Source organism: Osmia bicornis, chromosome 4, assembly GCF_907164935.1.
Source record: "Osmia bicornis bicornis chromosome 4, iOsmBic2.1, whole genome shotgun sequence".
NCBI lineage: Eukaryota > Metazoa > Arthropoda > Insecta > Hymenoptera > Megachilidae > Osmia > Osmia bicornis.
In genome coordinates, this window is record NC_060219.1 from 2,767,132 (window position 1) to 2,789,047 (window position 21,916).

The 21,916-nt window shown below is 42.1% G+C and overlaps 1 protein-coding gene across 2 annotated transcripts in view; it reads left to right on the forward strand.

Annotated features, from left to right (window-relative positions):
- The first annotated feature begins 748 nt into the window (after positions 1–748).
- The window catches only part of LOC114882974 (neurogenic protein mastermind), a 123,889-nt gene continuing 102,721 nt past the window's right edge, over positions 749–21,916 (forward strand). Inside the window, exon 1 of one of the 2 annotated variants that reach the window (XM_029200233.2) lies at positions 749–3,074. In XM_029200233.2, coding sequence (XP_029056066.2) covers positions 2,616–3,074 — 459 coding nt within the window. In that variant the 5' untranslated portion in view covers positions 749–2,615. The remainder of the gene's footprint in view (positions 3,075–21,916) is intronic. The other variant, XM_029200242.2, reaches the window with a different exon arrangement.

The window sequence follows — 21,916 nt, forward strand, 5'->3', positions numbered from 1 at the left end:
TCTCTGCAATTTACAATTTATCAGTTGTATAACGTGTATTTCCGTTTTTAAAGTCCACCTAATTTATTTTTAAATTAGATAAAATTCAATGCAGTTCCCTTACTCCTCCAGAGAAATATTAGTGTCTCAAAGCATCCTACTACGTAAGTTATCTGTACTTAATTTTCTGATTATAGAAATTTGTAAAACAAATATATTTGCAACGATTGTAGGAACATTTTATAACTTAAAATTAATTATTCTTAGGTAACAAAAATAAGCGTAAAGTATCATAAGTAATTAGAAATTTTAAACATAATATATATATATATCGATTTATAGAAGTGATATATTCATTTTCGAAAAGCCAGGATACGGAAACGCGTTCCTATGCTATACTTTGAATACATCGTGCTATAGATTGCGAAGACCCAAAGTAGGGGAATGAAATACGTAAGTGGTAAGGGAGAGAAGGAACGTGTATGTACAAGAAAGAGAAAGTAGAGGGTATGCGTGAGTAACCCGTCTCGTGCATTTAGATTCGAAGCTGTGGCACAAGCAGTTGTGCAAAGGGACGGTATGGAGGTATCCGGCCAAACACTGAAACCCTCCCTGTTACTAGCCCATCTTTTTCCCCTTCTAACATATTCCGTTCGACCGTTTTCCTCCTACTTCTCTTAACCGTTTCCCCTACCATTCGCGTACTTTCTTTCTCCAGCGTACTCGTGCCGACTATCGATTTCTCGCTTCCTCTAAGAGTCTCTTTCTTTCTTTCTACAGACAAGCCGGAGCACGCTGCCCTCGCTCAACTACCTGTTGTGACGTCCAACGCGCACTCGACGACGCACTGGGACAATCGAGAGATTCAGCACACGCCGCGTGCGCTGCTGTTTTTCCGTGTGTGTTTCGTGTGTATACCTTCGTTCACGGCCGGCAAGACGTTCGTACACGGTCCTCCACGTATAAGAAAGCCTTCCGTTGGTAAAGCGTGTGCCCGATCTGTGAGGTAAAGCCGATATTAAGCCGCGAAAGGCTTGTCGCGCACTCCCACTATCATTCCACTTCCCGTCCCGCGCGTAACGACGCGATAAGAGTAAGCGAGAAGAAGCAGCGATAGAGAGAAACAGAACTTAGCAAGAGGCGTACATTGAGAAGCTATAGTTAGACTTTAACAACTAGAGAGAACATTGAAAGCATATTTAAAAATTTATAGTCTATGAGAATACCATTGTTCTTACTATTATGTTCATAAGTTATAATAATTGGTTCTTATAGAAATGCACAGTCCTTTTATGTACTTTTGAAGTAGACCGTAAAACTATTATCTTCTGATTAATTAATTCACTTGCAGCTTTTTGAAGAAAGATTTTATTAACAAAAACAAGACTAACAATAATATGAATAAGAATGGAATTACTTCGTTGACATTCAATTTATTTTCAAAATCGATACATTTGTATTTTTTTATGCTAAAATTATTGATTAATTTATAGCTTACTCAACTAAAAGACCTGTATTAACGACAGGAGTATAAAAATGAAACTAGGAATGCACAGTATGTTTGATATAACAAGTGCAATATGGTTTTTAAATTAGATTTGATGAAATGTACGATGAGGCGGATTTCATATATGGCGCCAAGCGTAGTTGCAGAGATCGCCGCCAGAGGGCGCAGTAAATTAGGCGCCTCTTGTATACACGGAGTTTCCAGGCCCTGAACTTAGTCGCGCGCGGTGAACGTTCCGTCCTACCGTCGAATCTTCGCGCGCGTCTCGTCGAGAGTGACAGTTCGAAAATTTTCTTTACCCGGAAGACAAATGGTATCGCTGAAGTTGTACGCATTGTTATATTGTCAACGACGCGACGGGACGCGTATAGTGCGAACACTGTGGAAGCGTCGGTTACTCGTTACCGAGCCGGAAAGACCGTGGTAATCACAAGCGAAGTGCGTTCGCGTGGAGGCTGAACAAGCGGTGACTCGTTGTGTTGGAACGACACGGACTTCACGGTATACCGTACAGTCACGTGGCATCGGGAAAATAAAACGCGGAGAAATAAGTATCGGCGGTATGCCGCGATGTCAACAACCGGACAGACAAAACAGTGTTTAAACGTGACATTGGTGCGTGTCTAGTGTGATAAAGGGTGACAAACATTATTTACAGTGGTCCCACGTCCTCGGTTGTCCCGATTGATTAATACTCGATCGAAACAGAAACAAGGCGCGATACACGGATACACGAATTAAATGACAATTCCTTCGGTCCGTTAACGAGAGACGTCGTACGCGTTCTGTACGATCGCAACGGCGCGGCGGCGGGGGGAATTGAAACTTTACCGATCGAAGAATCAACGCAACGCGAAGCATCGTATCCGTTGCAAAGCGATCGCGTTGGCGAGAACGAAGCGAGGGCATCGCGGAGCGTCGAGGCGCGAACGACGCGACGACGACATATTCCAAATGCGTCTTGACCGGAAGTTGAGGATCGTCGCATTGGCAGGGTGGCAGAGGATGCTCGGCTCGAGGGCAGCGGCGGGAGACGAGGTCGCAGCAGTAGCAGTAGCGTGCGTCAGGCGCTTCGGTAGCAGAGGTTCTCACTGAGCTGGCTTACCCTGCGGTGGATTTAGGGGGCTGTATGGAGGCCGGGGGGCTCCTGCCCCGCCAGCCCCCGCAAGGCCCCCCCGGCAACGCGCCTGGCCCCATATCGGTCTGCGTGGGCCAGGCTCCAAACAACAACAACGCGAACAACGTAAACAACGTTATTGGCCAATCAGGCGGGATTCACGACTTGAATGTGACCAGTCAACAGCTGCAGTTGCAGCAACAAATGGGTCAAGCACCTGGCATGGGTGAGGTACTCACCCCCAAGAGACAGGCGGTCGTCGATCGACTTCGAAGGAGGATCGAGAGTTACCGACGCAGACAGACTGATTGTATACCGCGTTTCGATCAGAGTTTCAACGGACTTTGCGAGCAGAACATTCAGGATACCTTGGTGCTGAAACAACGCTACCTCGAGAGCAAAGCAAAACGGCAGGCGAAGAAAACGGATAAGAAGCAGAGCGATCCGGTCGGTCTCTCCAGCGTTCACGTGGTGAGTCATTTACTCTACTTGTTCTCTGTTGCCTTTAGCGTAGGTGATCCGGCTGTTGGTCGTTAACCTTTCTTCCGAAATCTTATCATTTTCTCTTTCATTTTTATTGTAATAATATATAGTCTCTGTCGATACTATCTCGAGTTTCTTGAATTTTATTCGAAACTTATTTTACTTTTACTTATCGCGGATAATCGAATCTCTGTAACGATCATAAATCACTGACAAACGTTGTCAGAAATTTGAGAAATTTCTCTGGAAAATAGAACGTGGCAGTATCGGATGATGGTACCGAAAGCACGCGGCCTGATCTAAAAACGAAAGCGGCGAGGGTCACGCGATTGAGAACACCTAAACTGTGTGTAGAGTGTAGAGTATGTAGCGAGTAAGCGGCACTCGGCAACTTGCCGGGTCAAGACTCTACTACACAGCTTTGGAATCGAAGCGCGGGCGTAATGAAATACCACGGCTCTTTACACCTATCCACCGAGGTTCATTTGCAAAGCATAGGGATGTACTGTTGCCGCGTGCTGATAACGACACGTTGCCGAACCAACTTCCCGTCTGCAATTAAAAAGTATCCACATCGTAATCAGGATATCGCAATTATTCTTTTCATCCTTGCTATTTTATTCAGCACAGACCGACCTACAGGTGGAATTAAACACGTGCTCGCGTGTTATTTTCATTACGTCAATTCTGTAGATTTTTCATTTATTTATCTTTCTGCTCTCTTAATCGCGATTGAGTAGAGTTTATAGTTAGTCGAATACTCTGGAGTACAGTCCAATGAACAAAGTCGAAACAATCGTGTAATTACATATATCTAATACTGTTTTAGTTTTTGTTTGTCTGCTCTTTTTTCTCTGATAAGAATATCGTTGTCCGATGTCCGTGCGAATAAAAATTGATTCTAGACGAGTATTCTTGTTTGGAAATATTCAATTTACCGCAGATACATGCTGCCTGCTCTGTGTATGAAGTTTCGAACACATGAGTCATCCAATTAAACGCATAATTTAGCGGCCACGTGTAGGCACATACAGTTCCATATGCAAATGCCAATCATGCGCGTTCATAATATGAAGTTCAGTTCATTGCCACGAATTGTTTAACGCTGTCCCATATTCCTTTCGGCTGAGAAAAATCGGATTTCGAGATAACCAAGTTACTATTCAAAATTCCGAGCAGGAGAGTAAATAATGAAAGAAATGAAAATGCAGAAATTCGCGAGGCGAGAAATTTAGAAGCATGCTCCAAAATTAAATGAGAAGAATAATTATTCTCGCAAAGTGTGTCAATTTCTTGTCTCAGTTTTTGTTTTTTTTAACGGCGAGTACTCTAAATTTAGATATTTATCGCTCGAGTGCCGAGATAGTCGAAGAAAACTAAAATATCGTACATAACTGTTCCGTGTAAATCTTCGAGTTTACATGTTACATTGAGAATTTTAATCATAATTTAACTTTATCGCTAATACAGTTTAAATCATTGCGTATAAAAGATAACTTGCGATAGGAGCTCGCGCCTCGATATATTATAAGGCAATAAGTAAAACGTGAAAAGCGTAAACGAAAAGAATATTTCGTACACGTACGAATGGTCGCGTGTACGCCATTTTATCTCTCTCTATAAATAAATACGTTGCTTTCACGTTTTACTTGGCGTTTAATTAACGAACACACCTATTCTCTACACGGAGTTTCAACTTTCACGCGTATCTTTCTTCTTCCCCTTTCCCTTAATTCGCTCTATCAAACCGATCGACCAATTACACACGAACTTAAATAAAAGTTTCGTGAGACGACAGTTTTAACCGTCACCCTTTCTCACCGATACGATCTACGATATCTACACGAGGAACGTGCGATCAACTCTACGAAACAAATCGCAATTATTCGCATCTGTGCATTTCGGTTTGTCGCGTAAATAATCTAGAAGAAAGGTGAGATTCAGGTTACAGACTGTCGGAGCGAGAAATTACGAAGGTATCGGCAAAAGAGAAATTGAGAAATTAATATTTTCCCGCGGATAATCTCGCGACGCAATTTTATGTTAACGCGTATTTGTATAAGCGGTAGATATACTTATCGCTTATCGCGTCTGCAAATAGCACATCGATGCATTATTTTTACAGCCTCACAGTCGCGCAAACCGTATTCCACGAAATAGTAATTTTTTCAAGAAAATTCGAAATTCCCGAGTGCTCCGATTCGTGCCGGAACGACAGAAATAGTCGAGGGTTGCGCGGGAAAAATGGAAGAATATTCGCAGCTCGTTACGGCAAAGGTTATCAAAGAGCCAGCTTTATGAAGGTCGGAATAAACGCATCGCTTATAAGTTCGCGACAATGACGTTGCACCGTTGTAGAACGCCCCTGCATTGACGTAAATCCAAGGTTAATATGAGACGTCTCGAATCGAACGCCCACAGGTGACCGAAGTAGACGCTCGAACATATGACTTATCGATACTTTTCCTCGTACAACCAGTATTCACCTGTTTCCACTCCCTTTTGCAAATAATATATAGCTTACTTAAGAAAAAAAATAAAATATCTTTATTATTTTATATTTTGAATAATTTTTCAGTTATTCGAACAAACGATAGACGGATTATTTATCAAGATTGAACGATCAACGTATGATTGTTACACAACAGATAGGGTTAATCGTATTAAATAATGGTTTCGCGTTACAGAGTCGAGGTTTAATTATGCAATCAACATCGGATGTTAATTCGTCACTACCTAGATTACGTCGGATCTCGTGTCGTTATCAGGCTTCGTTTCTGATTTTCAACTGAAATTAATCATCGTTTTATCGACGTTATTGTCGCGTTCACTCGTGTCTCGTTCCCCCTAACGACTTTCGTTTTAATAATATCCATCCGATACTTTCACTGAATGGCTCGTTTCTTATCTTCCATCGAAATCGTTCGAAATATTAACACATTTACCGTAATAGTACCGTGAAGCTCGTTAATGAATCAAATTAATTATTCAGTGAAACTATATGGAAAATATAAATATTTTGCAATTTGTTATTCGTTTCTTTTGCTAGATTACAGATACCTTGAACAGGTAAACTGCGTACAGTTTCTTGGGTCAAAATAGTATAATTGAACTGTTTGTCTTCCTACTCTTCGCGAAATGAATTCTAAATTCCATGTAGCACTGAACGCGTTAAGGTGTTAAATAGTGGAAAAATAAGAGGAAGCGATAAATTCATCAATTCGTTTCATGCGCGTTCAAGTTGTTTCGCTCATTCATAACGATAGCGAATATGATGCTCGCTGCGAACAATGAAGAGCATGAAAGACTCATACTCATAAACCACAACGCAGGGAAAGTTGTGGGAATCGCGATTTCCGTTGGGAAGTCGACTGCGGTGAACCAGATTCTTCTTGCTCGTCTCTTAGGCTTTTCAGCCATCCTTTCCGTCCCCTTTGCCCACGTGTTTCCGATTTGCTCGCGAAATTTTTCAACCTAACTCACGAAAACCCGTTTATTTATACGAAATTGATGAATCGCGCGTTTAATGGATGTAATGAACAGTTAGTGGTAGTTAAACGCCTAGCAGGTTTAAAATAATTAATTGAAAACACTTGGCGAAGGTGGTAATTGCTTTAAACTAAAGAAAATTGCTTTTCATTGCAAAGATCGTTTCTCGTTTATTTTTAACGTGTAATTTATTTTACAGTAAAAGTATAAAATTTCATTTTTCTTGCATTCTTATCGCAACAAAATTGCCGCAATATAAGCTACGTACACCTTATACATACATAGTAACTTCATTGTGGATCAGATTACAAAGTAATTTGAGTACATCACTTACAATTTTTGTAATTACAACATCCACGAACATGGATGCAATTTTACACATAAAATATACAGTATTACGTTACGAGTAATCCGTGCGAAGAAGATTAATGATAATATAATCAATGCAGAGCGAGACAGAAGGGACTGGATTCTTGGCACTTGTCGCATCTCTTTCTTTCCCCCATAAGCAATCAAGGGAACTCAACATTCGTTACTAATGTGTTGTCATTACAGTGGCCCGACAACTCTTATTACAATCTATTAGCGAAACGCCCACTGACAATTTAGAGACCGAGTATCGGTCGTCAGCATCGTTCCTTTCCCTTTGTCTTCGCAAAATCAAACCGCGAACATCGAACCTACATCGTCATCCTATTTCGTATATCTATTTTCCTTTTATTTTCTTCACGAGCAAAGATCTCTAAGTTCGACCTTTCGTACTCGAGATAGTTTCAAGGATCTCTTCCGTCGACTTCGATAGATTCGATTAGGTTTCAAGTGAATTTTTCCGATGCACTTCGAGCAAAAGGAAATGAAAATGATTATTGAGACACCCGGTGTATCTAAATCAGCTACTCCTCTGTTGTCCAACATACAAGAACGTTGAATCGCGGTTAGACGAAGGAGTTAGCAACGATACCTACGATCCTCGTGGCTCGTAAATCCTGAGGAAAGCTTCATTGATCCCTCGCTTGTTCGATCGACTCGATTCGTCCGGCGAACGAGCTTGGAAACGAGCCTCGTGCCCTGTCCACGGGGCAACAATGAAGAAGAAACAGTAGAAGAGAAGAGTCGGGAGGGGTGAAGGAGGCCAGTCTGGGTTCTGTTCCACCTACGAGCACGTCTGCTCGTGACTGTGAAGCACCTCCGCCAAATAGGTCTGCTCACCTTGGACGACAAGTTGACAGGACACCGAGAGAAGAGGTAGAAGGATACTGGACCATAGGAGGGAGCAGAGGTTGATGCGTCTTTCTACGTGCATGATTTGCATCACGTGTCAGCCACCAGGTACACCGATTGGCCGGATCGAGCAGAGGTTCTCATGTCTGCACACGTGTAACTTCTTGTCTCCTCGTTATTTTATGATATACATATTCAAGTCACCGTTTCGACTTTCGACCGGAAAATATGCTACAGGCTTTTCTTAATCCTTATTCTACCAACACGTTCGATAATCCCTCGTCTCGAAGAAATTCGATAAGAAGAGACGGATCGAAATACCGAACCCGTTAAATCGCGACAATGCTTGATGCGCGACCGTTCGAAGGTGTGATCTTCGTGAAATGCAGATTGCCTTGTGTTCAATTCGCAGAATCTCAAGGCTGCATCGGACGGCATGATGCTTGCACGAGCCGTTTCGATTTGCACGCGCGTTGTAACGCTGTCATAACGGTATGAGAGAAAATTGTACTTTCGAGACGCGATGTAAACGGAACCGGATGAAATATTACATCGCTATATCTCGCCGTACATTTCATAAACAAAAATCTTTCAATTATCGTAGCCAATTATACGAAATAAGATAGATATGATTGTAGGCTAAACTGTGTTCGGGAAGATCGTTTTCTAAGTTTCAAGTGGTTAGAGTACTTTAGAAGTGGAACGTATCCGTGAACCACGTTCGCAAGAGGCGAAAGGTGAACCGTATCGTCGCTTTCTCGAGCAAAGTGACAAGAACGCGTCGAACGAGCATTCATGTAGCGATATATGTAACGGTCCTTCTTGGAATTCCGAAGGGTTGGAATTCGCTATGTGCTGACCACCCAAGGAGAGAGGTTCACGGTGCATGCCGCGTACCGAACGCTTCCCGAACGGGTTACGCGTTTAAATCGTTGCGTGCCTTTCTGGCTCGATTATGTTTACGAGCAGTTTCACCAGTGCGTTTATAATAAAGTTTATCGATGCGTTCGTCATAAACGACGAGGAAACTCGAATGCAAAGATTATAGCGAGCGCGTAATGTACCGATCCGATGCGGTGCAACTATAATTGACCGCACGGAACCGTGCGCTTCCTCTTACAATAATGCTTTCATCTTGTCTCTATCAATTTCACGTTTTATCGGTGAAAAGAAGAAAAATATGTTTGCGAGGAAAATTTGCATTCGATGTATCCTTGGTTGGCGAAGCTGATTCCACTTGTAAGTTAGAAATTAAATATAATTTCAAATTCATTTTTAAACAGCTATTCACGATAGGTGTAAAAGATTCGGTATTGTCCAGGTTCTCGAGCCTCGATTGATCGAAGGACGTTTATGCGATGCTCAAAAGTCGTCCAGGACTTTTCGTTCCCCCTTGCTTCCACGGTGGTTTTCGGCCTATCGGTTCCTCTGGCCAGACCGTGGCAACAAAAGCCTCGAAATGCACCCACCGTTCCAGGAATCGTCCGTCTCGCTGGCAGTCGTAGTCGTAGTCGTTTCAAGATCCCAATGAACGGTCGGTCGGTCGGTCGGTCGCCTCCTTTGGAGCGTGCGATGCGCGTGGAATGGAAGCGTATGTGGGTGAGAGCAGGCCGAGCGTGCACGAATTCTCGTGCGTTTTCGAGCGGCGATCGTCGCCGCGCCGGTAAACTCGGCGAGAAGCGACCTTCGTGTTGCTTGGCCAGGAGGCCCTCTTCGACAGCGTATAATAAACGCGGCTGCGTACGCGTCTTTCGACCAGAAGAAGCCTTCTCCAACCCAAGGACACGGCATAATCGATGTGGATAAATTCTTCTTTTTTCTTATTTCCTACTCCCTGTGATTTTAAAGTTTAGACATTTCTCGATCCTCGATTGGAAGCTGATTCGTGTTTAAAAGGTTGAATGAAAAAAAAATCAATTAGCCGATGAACGATGCTTTAGAAGAAAGCGGGCTCCGAAGTTTAAGCAGCTTTTCTTAGTCCTTCGTTATCATAGTGTATTTAGTAAACACGATTACGAGGAGCGGTGTTGATTTTTCAAGTATCTATCGGAGGCGCCAAAACGCTGTAAGAGGTTCCAGCCCACAGACAGCGCACTGCTCTAAACAATCTCTAAAAAGGACGCACAAAGACCCTTTGTGAGAGCTGGAAAATCGTAGCCAGAGTTTTAAGAGCCTTCGCCCTTGTACAACTTACAGGGTGTCTGAAAATTTTCGAGACTCTTCAGTCGAAATTCTTTTCGAATTTTTTAAGCTAACTCTTGCAAATATCTGAAAATTAATTCTCCGCAGGCAATCAAAGTCATTGACGACACAACCGTCGTATATCATCAGCGTTCAAAGAATCTTTTCTTACCCTCGGTCAAATTTATTGATTCTCATTGTCAAAAGGGAGCAACAAATGGCATCCGTCGTGATAGGTTCTTTCCGAACGGGCAATAAACGTCAGGAAGTTATGGGAGCTCGAGGACACGGCTCCGAATTCGAAAGAGGAGCAAACGTTCTACAGACGCGTAACCCTCTTGAACGGTTCGGAACGGGGATCGTTGCGCCTCTTTTCGTGTATCGTGGCTCGAGATTCCCTTGAAAATGCTCCAGACGTCGTCGTTCCCTTTGCGGTTGCACTCCGAGACACAGGGTGTTACATTCCGGACGTATGACGCATGCTACGATTCCTTTTCCCTAGTCCCTCGAGGCCTGTCCGCTCTATCGAGAGTCAGAATAAGAATGTACAAACTTGGCGAACCTGCTTCTTGCATTTACCTCGCGAACCGTTGGTTCATTGCGAATGAAATATTTGTTAAACGTTTCTTCGCTGGAAGGTAGTTAGTGCATTAGCGACAACTTCTTCGCAATGAATTTCATTAGTTCCTCGAGGAATCCCAAGTTTATCGGTGTTCGCAGAGAAGCACGCGGGTAGGAGGTCGTTCTTTCGTCGTTAAAAGAAATTTGTAGCTAATTTTCACATTGTGCCGAGCAACTGGCAACTGCGTTAACGGGTCGTAACCGTGTCGTTGACGCTACACGAACGAGAACAAGCCCGGGCTTTTAATACGGGGATAAGTCTGGAAGATGATGCCCGTGAAAGTCGCGTTGATTACGATCAGCTCCTTTCTTCTCGGTATGTTTCCTCGAACGAGCAGCGGCATCCGTCTCGTGAAGATCGCATCGTGGTACCACCGCCTTCATGGACACGGTATGACTCGCTTTTCGTAGCCGTACGTAGTAATGAACGACATTTTAGTCACCGGTCACGTTTCACTTAGATGGCCCGTGCGCCGGTGAATACGCTATCCCTGGAAAACTTACAACTCGTTCGCTTATTGTTTGTAATATATGACGAGTCGTGGAGAATTCCACTGGTACACGGTGTCACCATCGAGATTTTACCGGGATATTATCCTTCGAGCACGGCTACGTTAACGGATCGACGTTTTCCTTGGAAACTTACCGGAAGAGCCTTCGATAAGGAACGTTGAGGCGATTTTGCACGCGACAAGGTTACTCGATCGAACGAAAGTACGGTTTATTAGAAGAATTTCTTCTTACCAAGGAGTTTTCTTAAACTGTCTCGGTTTAAATTACTTAAAAATTTACGAGAGAGTAATTTACATCAAATTTGAAATTATTTTGATATTGAAAGTCCCGTCTTTTGATACGATTAAAATTCAACGCGTAATGTTTATTCGTTTTCTGTGCTGTTATTAAGAAATGAAATTTTTTAAATCACTGGAATCTGGTAAATAATATGCCTGGGCTGGTTGACACGATAACAGAAGCGTATTGAATGCCAGTTTCTAAATACCCCTAAGTTCTTGCGAAACCCTACGTACTTCTTTCGAGACCAATAAGCATCGTTTTGAAAAGTGAAAGCCTGGCTCCAGTACGAGCAGCAAAACCGTATTAAATCAAGGATACTTGTTACGTGTATTGGTGTCTTTCGTACCAATCGGTGACTAGTATACCTCGAAAGAAGATAACGATAATTTGTTAGTACCTTCATATTTTCTCGTCGAATCGCGGTTCGATTGATTGCAATTTTCGAGGAAAAAAGTGGATTAATGAAGGCGAAATCGCGTATTAGAAGTCGAGTTTCTCTCCAGGCAAGCTCTTTGTCGTGTGTAACGAACCTTTGGCAGAATCAAAGAAAGGAAGGAAGAGTAACGCCATTGTGGGGAGTACTGACGGAATAATAATGCAATTGTCGTACTGAATGCCGAATACATTCTTCCCTTGTCCGTCGTTTAGAAACTGCAAACCTTACCACGCATTGCAGTCTTCGTTATCAGGCTAATACATTGCGATGCAATAGGAAATTTAACTTTTTATACTGTTGTTGCCTGTGTCCGAAACTTGTTCGAATTTCGAAGATTTGGATCTCTGCATTTCCAATCATTTTATTCAAAAGAACAGAAATTTCAATTTCTAAATTCGCGTGTCCTCTTGAATTTAAGATACCTATCGCCAATGGTATCCTTATGGAAAACGTAGTTCCAGTCTTTATTAACGAATAGAAGTGATGCAGCAACCTAATGTGTTCCGACGTATTGACGTAACACAGAGAATACGTTCATTACGACAATGGGCTATTTATTCCTATTTAGACGGTGCTTGAGGCTCCAATAGGGCCTGGTCTATATGGAAAATTATTTCTCCCGTTCTATGTACGTCGCAAGCTCACGTACACGTCGAACATTTATCAACGATGTTAATAATTTCGCATGCGTGTCGGAAGATGGACGGACACACGACGCGGTACAAACCTACTGGTTGAATAATAAATAAGGTCCTCCATTTCGCTTATTGGTATACACCAGGACACGGTTATTGCTCGCACCTTCGAATAATTTACATGAACGATCCACAGTTCGCTCGTTGTTTCCGGTCTGGGTTAATCGGTACGCGCGCGCGAGTCAACTGAAAACGGATAAATTATCGATCATCTCTATGTATAACGAATCACGAGTAACCGTACATAGTGTTATAATTAATTGAATTCTATTTTCTATCAACACCTTAATCATTACGGTGATTACAAAAATTTCAAATAGAAGTTAAATCTAAAGTTGTACCGAAGATTCCGAAGGTATGCAAAGTTTCGAATAGAGAACAGGTACGTTATCGGTAATAAGTTGAGTTGATCTTTGGTCACGATTACCTTTCCCTTCACAATGGGCTTGGACGAAACGGATATTGCTCAACGCGTGCCGTTTTACACATAGATACAACTTCTTTAGACTCCCACTAGTTTCTGTATGACACGCTCGAGAAACTTTCTCCGTTCGACACAATTTCGTTCTGCCGTGGATCGGACACCCTCGCGTACTACATATGTGTTAATTTCGTGTTAAATCTACTTGAAAAAACGATCGAAATCTCAATAAGGTCGGGCAATTTTTCGAGAGAAATGTGACGATGTCGGTGCCGAAAAGCGGATGCCAGGCAAGAAGCGTGCGCGCGAACGAGCGTGTAGGATGAAGCGTAAAAGCGGCACGATCTCCTCTCGGGCCAGATGCGACTCGTAGGTGTCGTTGAATGGTTTACCAATTGGTACAGAGTCGCTGCGTGTGCATCGGCAACACAAACATTGGCGCAGAAGAATGGGGAGATCCGTACACGGGTGCGTTTCACGCGATGCACCCGATCCACACGCACGTAACGCGTCTTTCTAGGATTATACATTACTTCCGCCTTTCTCGATCGTTAAGGAAAATATAGGAGAAGAAAATTCCTACGTAGTTTAGACGGCTGTAACCCTCGTTAAGGGCTGTAGCTTCCTTAGCTCCCTAAATTTCAATTCAACCCCGAGGGTTCGAGCCTTCACAGTTTGAACCCTGGCTCATCTATCCAAAGTTCAAAATTCGAAGCTTATTTTACTGAGAATTCATCCAGCAATCTAGGTACTGCGTGATCTAGGTAATTAAGAGTCATCGATAATGACATATCTCGTTCTCCCTCTACTTTTCCATTGGGTGCCCGCGCCTATGTACGAACCAGTGCCACCCGTTCGTCGAACGCCGCGCTGTTGCCACCTCTTCGTCTTTCTTCTCCTCACCTTCCGTACCACGAGCCACAGTTCCAGCTGAGAACGTTCCGCAGTGTTTCTCAACTCCATCCCCGTGAAAATAGTAGAATTTCAAGTGGCGGAGAGCCACGTTACAGGCCGGTTTCCTCTTCCTTCAGCTTCGGTTAGGAGATGAATTTCGTCGCGACCGACCGTCCTGTGCCTCTCGGTTTCAATTGGCGATTTTTAATTCGGCTTTTCAACGGCCCTTTGCCCTCGCGACCGGAACGAGCATCGGTTCGTCTTTAAGAAAAGACTACCGGATGAACAGGTTAGCCGATTTTATGGAATCAATTTGGTCGTTGGAGGTTCGTTTAGCTTTATGCCCGGCGATTATGGATACTCGATATCGGTCGATGGGCCCGTAAAGTCATGATTTTTAGGGTGTCTCTTCCATTCGGTGAAAGTATAAATGTACCCCTGGTATTTATAGTGATACGAGATGAAAGGATGTTTATATTGTTATTTTTAAAGTCTCTTTAAAAATGTACCGCATGATTTTACGATAAAAATTAAAAGGATACGATCATTCCCGGACAGGGACGAAAAGAGGAGGGTAACGTTTCGGTCCGTTTTTATCTTTTATTTGGTTAAATTATTCTTGGACAGAGATTATCAATGATTTCACAATATTTTCTTCGTTGTATGTACAATTTACATGATCCAATAACCAGTCTTGCGTAACTATATCTCTCTTCCTCTCTTTGTTTCTTTCTTTCCTCTTCTGTTCATTACAACGTGCTTGTGAGAAACGTGTAAAAAAAAATGATTGCGGAACTTGAAGTTACGTTCGCGATTGCGTTTCCTTGCTAGAAAAGCGAGGCTGCATTTTCATTGTTCATCAAAGAATAAAATTAACGTTCGAAGAATGTATCAATATCAAAGACAAACGATTTGTTGATCATTGAAAAGAGTATCGATGCAACCGTAATAAAATAAAGATCACTGACAGAGTTAGCATTGAAACGAGGTTAAGCCACGGTAGAAAGCTACATTCATAACCATATGGTGTCTGTGGTAATGTTTTATATTCGGGAAGGGTTAGACGTGTATGTATGGTCCACATGGTAGCGAGCAGTGCTTCGACCCCATAGCATCCTGTCTATGGAAAAGGTAGTAAACGAGGGGATGGATGGTCGGAGAGAGTGGTGGCGAGGCTTCGGTGCAAGAGAACTGGAAGTTCGTACAGCGATGCTCAAATTTTTCCTTTAACGTGCACGTTTAATTGATTAACGTGCCCGTGACCCTGACGTTCTATTTTAAAAATGAACGTTCCTTTGGGTGAAAATATCCGGAGGTTACATTATCACGCTTAGCGTTAACCCTTGAAGGGTAGGTTGCCCGGACAGTGAGAATTAATAATATAATTTTATAATTTTCTTTTATTCTTTTATTTCTACAATGCGAAAAATGTATAGAAACGGGCAGGTGTCGTACACCGTAGGTAAGACTTTTGGGAAATCGCGTTGTACGGTGCACCTTGGAGTATCAAAGGACCGAGTACAGCTGCCAAGTGTCCTCAACATGGCCAGGTAGGTATTTATTGATTCAATGGCAGCGGTTATGCCTATAGTTAGGTACAGTGATGTAACTCTAGAAACGGGCAGAGGGTTGGCTTTTCTAGAAGAGACGATAGGGAGGATAGGGTTAAAGATGGCCAGGATACCCGATCCGACGAAACAGAACAATTTATACATTGTTTATAGATGAGTATCGATTGGATATTGTTTCATTCAGAATGTTAATCCTTCCGTGTCTTGAACAAAAGACCTTCGAGGAAAATTAATATCTTGTCTTTTGTTCGTTATTTGATTGGATAAAGTAATCGATGAAATTCATTGTACGTATAAGAAACTCTATCGTCGAACTGAAGGCTGTTCGATATCTTCAAGGTGTTTAGTAACGCAATATCCAAGGTGTCCCGTGAAACGGTGTATTCAGGTCAAAAAATGGGAAAGCAGCAATTGCGTTGAATTGTTCATGGCTTCATTTCCGCCGCGTTACTTAAATATTGAACCGGGGAATATCCTCGTTCAGTTAATGGAAGTTTTGCTTCTGGCAAATTTTCTAGGTCACTGCTGTACCTTGTCGAATTTTCTTCTGTTTTCTTATTTATTAGCCGCAAATTTTGCTTAACAATTTTTTAAATTACTTCTTCGAGTTCGCATTGATCCCACTTCTTACGATTGCTATAAAATCAGGGATAAGGAGAGGGTTCGATAGCTCCATCATTCGTGACGTCCATTACGGACGTTACACTGTTACAAATACATGTATTTTTCCTTGTGTATATAACTTTTCCTTGGTGTAAAAAACTTTTAGCCAACGAGGGTAGATCGTTTGCACGCATTAACTTTGTTGAATCGCTCGTTCGTAGACAGTAACCATCTCCTTCAGACCGTAGCAACGTAATAAGCCATTGTTCGCCTGTCGATAAACAGGTAGTAAATAATCAATTAACGCATATCTATAATTGGACCACCCATCGCTACCTCTCGTTCACGTGTATCCTCGATGGTTGCGCATGTAGAAACACCATGCTTCGTTTCTTTAATCGTATATTGTTAATCGCTAATTATTATCAAATGGTATCCTCATGGTTTTTAATTGATTTTACGAAATTTACGTATAATGATGCGCAAGTTGTTCAGCGCCCGTGAATGATTAATTAAAGGGACGGTATTTTGCTTGATTACATGTACAGTCAAATTTCTTTTTAGAATATTATTCAAGGAATTAGAAAATTATTAATTTAATGTATATTGAATTGAATCTATAACATCTACAAAGAGGATTAGCAGGTGAAAATTATGTATATCTTGACAATGAGGAGGTTGAATTTCCGTCAGATGCATGGTTTGCGCTTCCTCCGCTTGATTTACGCGTTAATTAGCAACAACCGGATTATTTATTGGTCGAAGGCGGTACACAATGGTCTCAGCTTGCCTTAGCCGGAATAATTATCAACACGGGCTAGGATAATTAGCTGGAACGTGTGTCCTGGCTTGTTTATGGGGGGTACGAAACATATAACCGCGGGGTCACGCATCGTTTGCCGGTCGATTCGCGAGCGCAACATTTTGGCGAATGCTATTTTCAGTGCACGCGCGTCACTCGCGAACAATTAGCGCCGTGCTATTTACCGGAGGCGACGAGGAACTGTTCTCTGTTCAAGGTACCTTCCGATTTATTCTAATGATTTCTCCTAAACATTACATATTTTCTTCGTATTGCGAAATATAATCGTTGAATTTAATCATTTCTTAATCTTCAAAAATTAAATTTCAGTCCATCGTTTAAGTTTCGTGTGCTCGACACTGAACATTTCAATTTCGTGGCTGCCGGAAATTGGAACAAAGAACGATCGAATCGATCTCGTAATCCGTATAATCTATTTGGCGAGTATTTTGATTTCCTACTGATTACCATTCTCTGTTAGTTAACAACGAAATATCAAGTGCATTGCCGAGCACGATATCGATAATCTCACGAACAATTGTCTACCGCAACTTGTAACAATTTCTTCGGTAATTGTATTTGTATACAATCGTTCATTCCGGTAATTACCTTTGGCAATTTCGCTAATAACGACCATTGACGGTTAGGAGTAATTATAAGGTGCTTGGGTAGGATTATAACGTTGATGAGGAGGAGGAGAAGGAGAAGGAGGAAGAGGGTTGAGAAGAGACAGGGGGATGGTGCATCGGAGCAGGTCGCTCGATACTGACCAACTCACACCTACGAACCATCGTCTCTCTGTCTTCCTTACTTGTTGTTGCCTCTGCCTCCATCTGTGTATTGCCGCATTATACTGCAGCTACTTTTCTTTTCGTTTATTTCTCCCTTCCCGTTCCCGCTCGTTCCGCGATTTTCAAGAAGCAGACAGTCGCGATAAAAATATTTCATCCCAGTTTTTGCTCGATTATTCGCGAGCCTCTATTCTGTTTTAACGTTTCATTCAATTCTCTCGATCATTCGGATTAATTAATTATCGTTAATTGCAAAAGAAACATATACGTATAAATTTTGATTAAAAAATAAATTACGGTAGGTACCTTTTTGAGAAAAAAAAAAAAAAAAGAACTAGGATATTCTACGTTTCTGGCACTAGAGCGATCTTTTGCAAGGACCGGTCGGCTCGTTTACCGATAGAATCGATGTAGGTTGCATTGGAAAGGAGCAGAAGGTGGTTATGTCGACTATTTGAAACGGAGAAATCTGATTGAGAACCGCTTGCGAGCAGCAGGCAGCTGAGCGGACAAAGAGCGAACGGTTATTGCAGGACGACAGTGTAGACTCGAGCAGCGGCACGCCACTGGGCCCCACTATCTTTCTCTCTCTTTCTTTCTTTCTTTTTCCCCCTCCCTCTCTTCCGTCGCTTTCTCTGTCTTTGCTCGTGCTGCTTGCATCTAAACCTATAAACTACCTGCACCTACACTTCCTGCCACTCGACAATGAAACCTTTTTTCCAATCGTCCGTAGAACGCTCTCCGCTCCACTCCCGTTTTCTAACTTCCCCGAAAGTTTTTTCATTTATCGCCGAGACTTATCGACTCTCCAGCTGACACTGTAGACTGTTGTAATAATGCATACATATACAACGCGCCGAAGGTTTCGAGAACGAGGAAAGATTCTTGATTTTCAAAGATATATTCATAATTTTAAGCGATTCTTAAAATATTCTTTACGTTGGAAAGGATAAGTTTCACGTGTCATTTTTGTAGGAACGTTTGCTCCCTTACTTAGCTCCAAAATTAAACCAGAAAAGTATCTGTCGTTAGTCGATTAAAATGGTATCCCTGATAAACGCCCTCCAGTGGCCCACGTGGCAGGGTACGCGTTAAATATACCCAGTGAAATCTGTCTATTTATATCAATTCATCGCAATTTTCCAATGTACATAATCCTCCCGATGTTATCGTAGTTTATCCCCTTGACAAGATCGCGAGGCGCGCATGTATCCAAGAAATAAAGTAATTTCCCGCGTCAGCTTAACGATTACAAGAGTTTCCCGCCGCGTTATGTCGCGCGCTTCCCTCGTGGGAAGATTTAACCAAGGAAATAAGTATGCGATGAAAATAACCGGGTCTCTTTTATCGAGAGATCGATCGGGAAGCAGGCGGTTTATAGGCGTGAATTAGCTGCTCGCTGTCTACGCAGACCTTTAGGCTCGATCCACACTAACGATCCGCCCGTCGTCCGTTCTCGGTTCGAGCGAATCGCGGATTGGTCGACGCGACGGTTTGCTCGTTATCGAATCACAGGTGTAGTTAATTGGCACGATCGGCGTCGATGAGAGTGTCGTTTGCCGTCTCTCGAGGCAGACTGTAACCTTGTATCTGGACTAACTGTAGAACGAAAGAAAGAGAGAGGGACTAGTGGTGATCGGGTAGAAAGTAACCGAGTAACCTACGAATTGCGTAACAAGAGTCCTCGTATTTAATATGCAGCACCGATGGATTGTCTAGACGAAACGGCGAAGATGCTGTCGATGAGACAGCGTTCTTTCGTCTTAAGAATTTCCGAGTATTTTTGTCCTTGTAACCTTCTGCTTAAACCGATCGATGATGAGAAAGTGAATTTTTGGCAAATTAATTAAGCAGAACACAGTAGATGCTGTTCGAAGTAGGATATTTAAAATAATTTATTTCATACAGATTGAAATATCATTATTTTATTAACTCTTGAAATGCATTCATTATTAATTCATTTGAACGTCTTCAGAAGATAAAAGTTCTAACACCCTGTGTACTATCATCAATCTTCTTTCATTCAATTGTTCCCCTCAGAATCGTTAAAGTCGATGCATCCATATTGGTCGTAACCATTTAGCAGACTATTTTCACCGTGTACGGTGAAAGTGTTGGTTGTCCACGAAGAGAGGACAGGAAGCGTCAATTTCACCGAGAGATCGTGAACGACCCGGGTCACTTTGTCTCGAGGTGTTATCACGAAGATCAACTCGTGCGCCCTGCTTTCTCATACACAGTTCGCGTCTTAGCTCTTGATTTTTCCTTATTTATTTATTTATTTGTTTTATATCTCTACACGAGCCATCTTCTCGACGATATTCCGCTTGGTTACGTAAAAATTGGAGAACGCGCGGCATTGATTTCAATTGGTTGGAATTGCTCGTCGCGATGTATTCATTCGTCTTAATTCTCTCGTGTATATTTGAAAGTCCCAGTTAATTTTTCGCATCGTTGAAGATGTTTTTTATTTTTCGTGTCTCGATACAAGGTTACTCGAGATCTTTTTATGAAAACAATTGCTGGAGCTGTACATATCATACGAATTCTGAATACATATGTATGTTGTTGATTTTGACCCTAATCTGATTCCAAGGCATGAACCGCTTTATTTCTGTGTGATATGAATAGCTTATCGAGAGGAAAATTTTGCTCGCGTATTACGCAGCGCTTTTGATGCTAGTAACATCGAGACGTCTCTGCATTCGTATTGCAAAAATTTTATGTATGCACGTTTTAACATTTTTCGAATTATTTTGTCATTCAAGGTTTCGTTAATCTTAATTTACTTTTAGCAGCTTCTACCAGCGAACTACTATCATTTTTCTGTTTACAATAAAAATGAAATTTGCAAATGAACTTCCTCTCGAACAGTTCGAAATGCGTTTCACTCCGTGATCCTTCGGTCGTTACCGCAATCAAATTGAAAGAACAATTAGATACAGGTCCAATTAAGCGAAATTACTTTAGATTACATTGATTAAATTACATGGACTCGATTAAGCGAATCCCGGGCGGTAATTGCATTTGTGTAAGCCGAGTCAACGACGAGTTCACGAACGTCAGCAACGCGAAAATGACGTTGCAGCGTTGCAAGTGCATCTAGTCAATCGACGTCATCCCTCTGCATTTGAAAATTTTCTACATTCAATTACTTCTATTGTATCATTGAAATTCGCGTCAGATCCACGATATGGTACTCGGAATGTTAAGACATATGAACACAAAGGGTTGATATTGTTACGTTAGATACACAATGGGAGTCACAATTCTAAGGAATAACAATGTTTCAAGCTCTGCTCTTGACAGATGTCAAGGAGAGACTCTATTTCAATCAATATTCACGGTCATTCTTTAACAACCACGAGATTGAACGGTAGCTCGATCTTCAGAGCATCTTTCCATAGATCACAAATAACAGCGTTGTGGAAGGTAAATTAATAATATCGTAAGTCAATATGAAACATATTCTTAAAGCCATTAGCTAGGAATTTAGATAAAATTTCTGCTCATCGAGCTGATGCCTGATTTCTTCATCGCGGATGTATACGTTTCCGTGATGACAACGAAACGAAATCAACGGATATATCCGCTTCTGATGCAAATGGGTTAATTAGTCGATTCGAACGAAGACAACTGGTTGGCAAGGTCGCCGGTTGCTTGCCGATGCTCTGGACCCTCTTCACCGACAGCTGACAGCAAACGTACGCGATCGAGGTAGTACACGCCTCTCTACGTACTAATCGCACTACAAACGTTTCCTGTGCTCAGTGATTCTCAACCTGACGTGTACAGGTTCAATGAAACCGTCGGGAAGTGTTTGTACGCGAAGAGAGGGTCGATGGGTAATCCACTCGAGACCGAGGTGTTATTATAAGACGATCTTCGGTAGCCAGAAGTCGTTTTCTCTATTTATATCGTGTTTCTTTGGTTATTATACGCGTAGACTAGTCGTTTTGTTCTTGAACTTCAAACCGACAGTAATTTTGACTGCTACACGGTTCGCTTTATTATTTTACTTTGGTACGATCTTATCTTTCTGATAGCTGTTTGAGTACTGATTAATATCAAGCTGGCAAATAAATTGTCAACCTTCAGATTTTATTTGCGGTATTTTCGTGGTTCTTCGATTATTATACGGTAGAAATTTTCATGTTGCTCGTTCGATAAGCTTTATCATTCTTCATCTTGAATCTACTCGACCTAAAACCTTTTCCCTGCCCTTACCGCGGTTCTTTCATATTTTTTAAGACTTTACTTTCTCCTTCGGCTCTTTTATCGCCAGAAGTTTCTTGCTGAAGAAGCGGAGA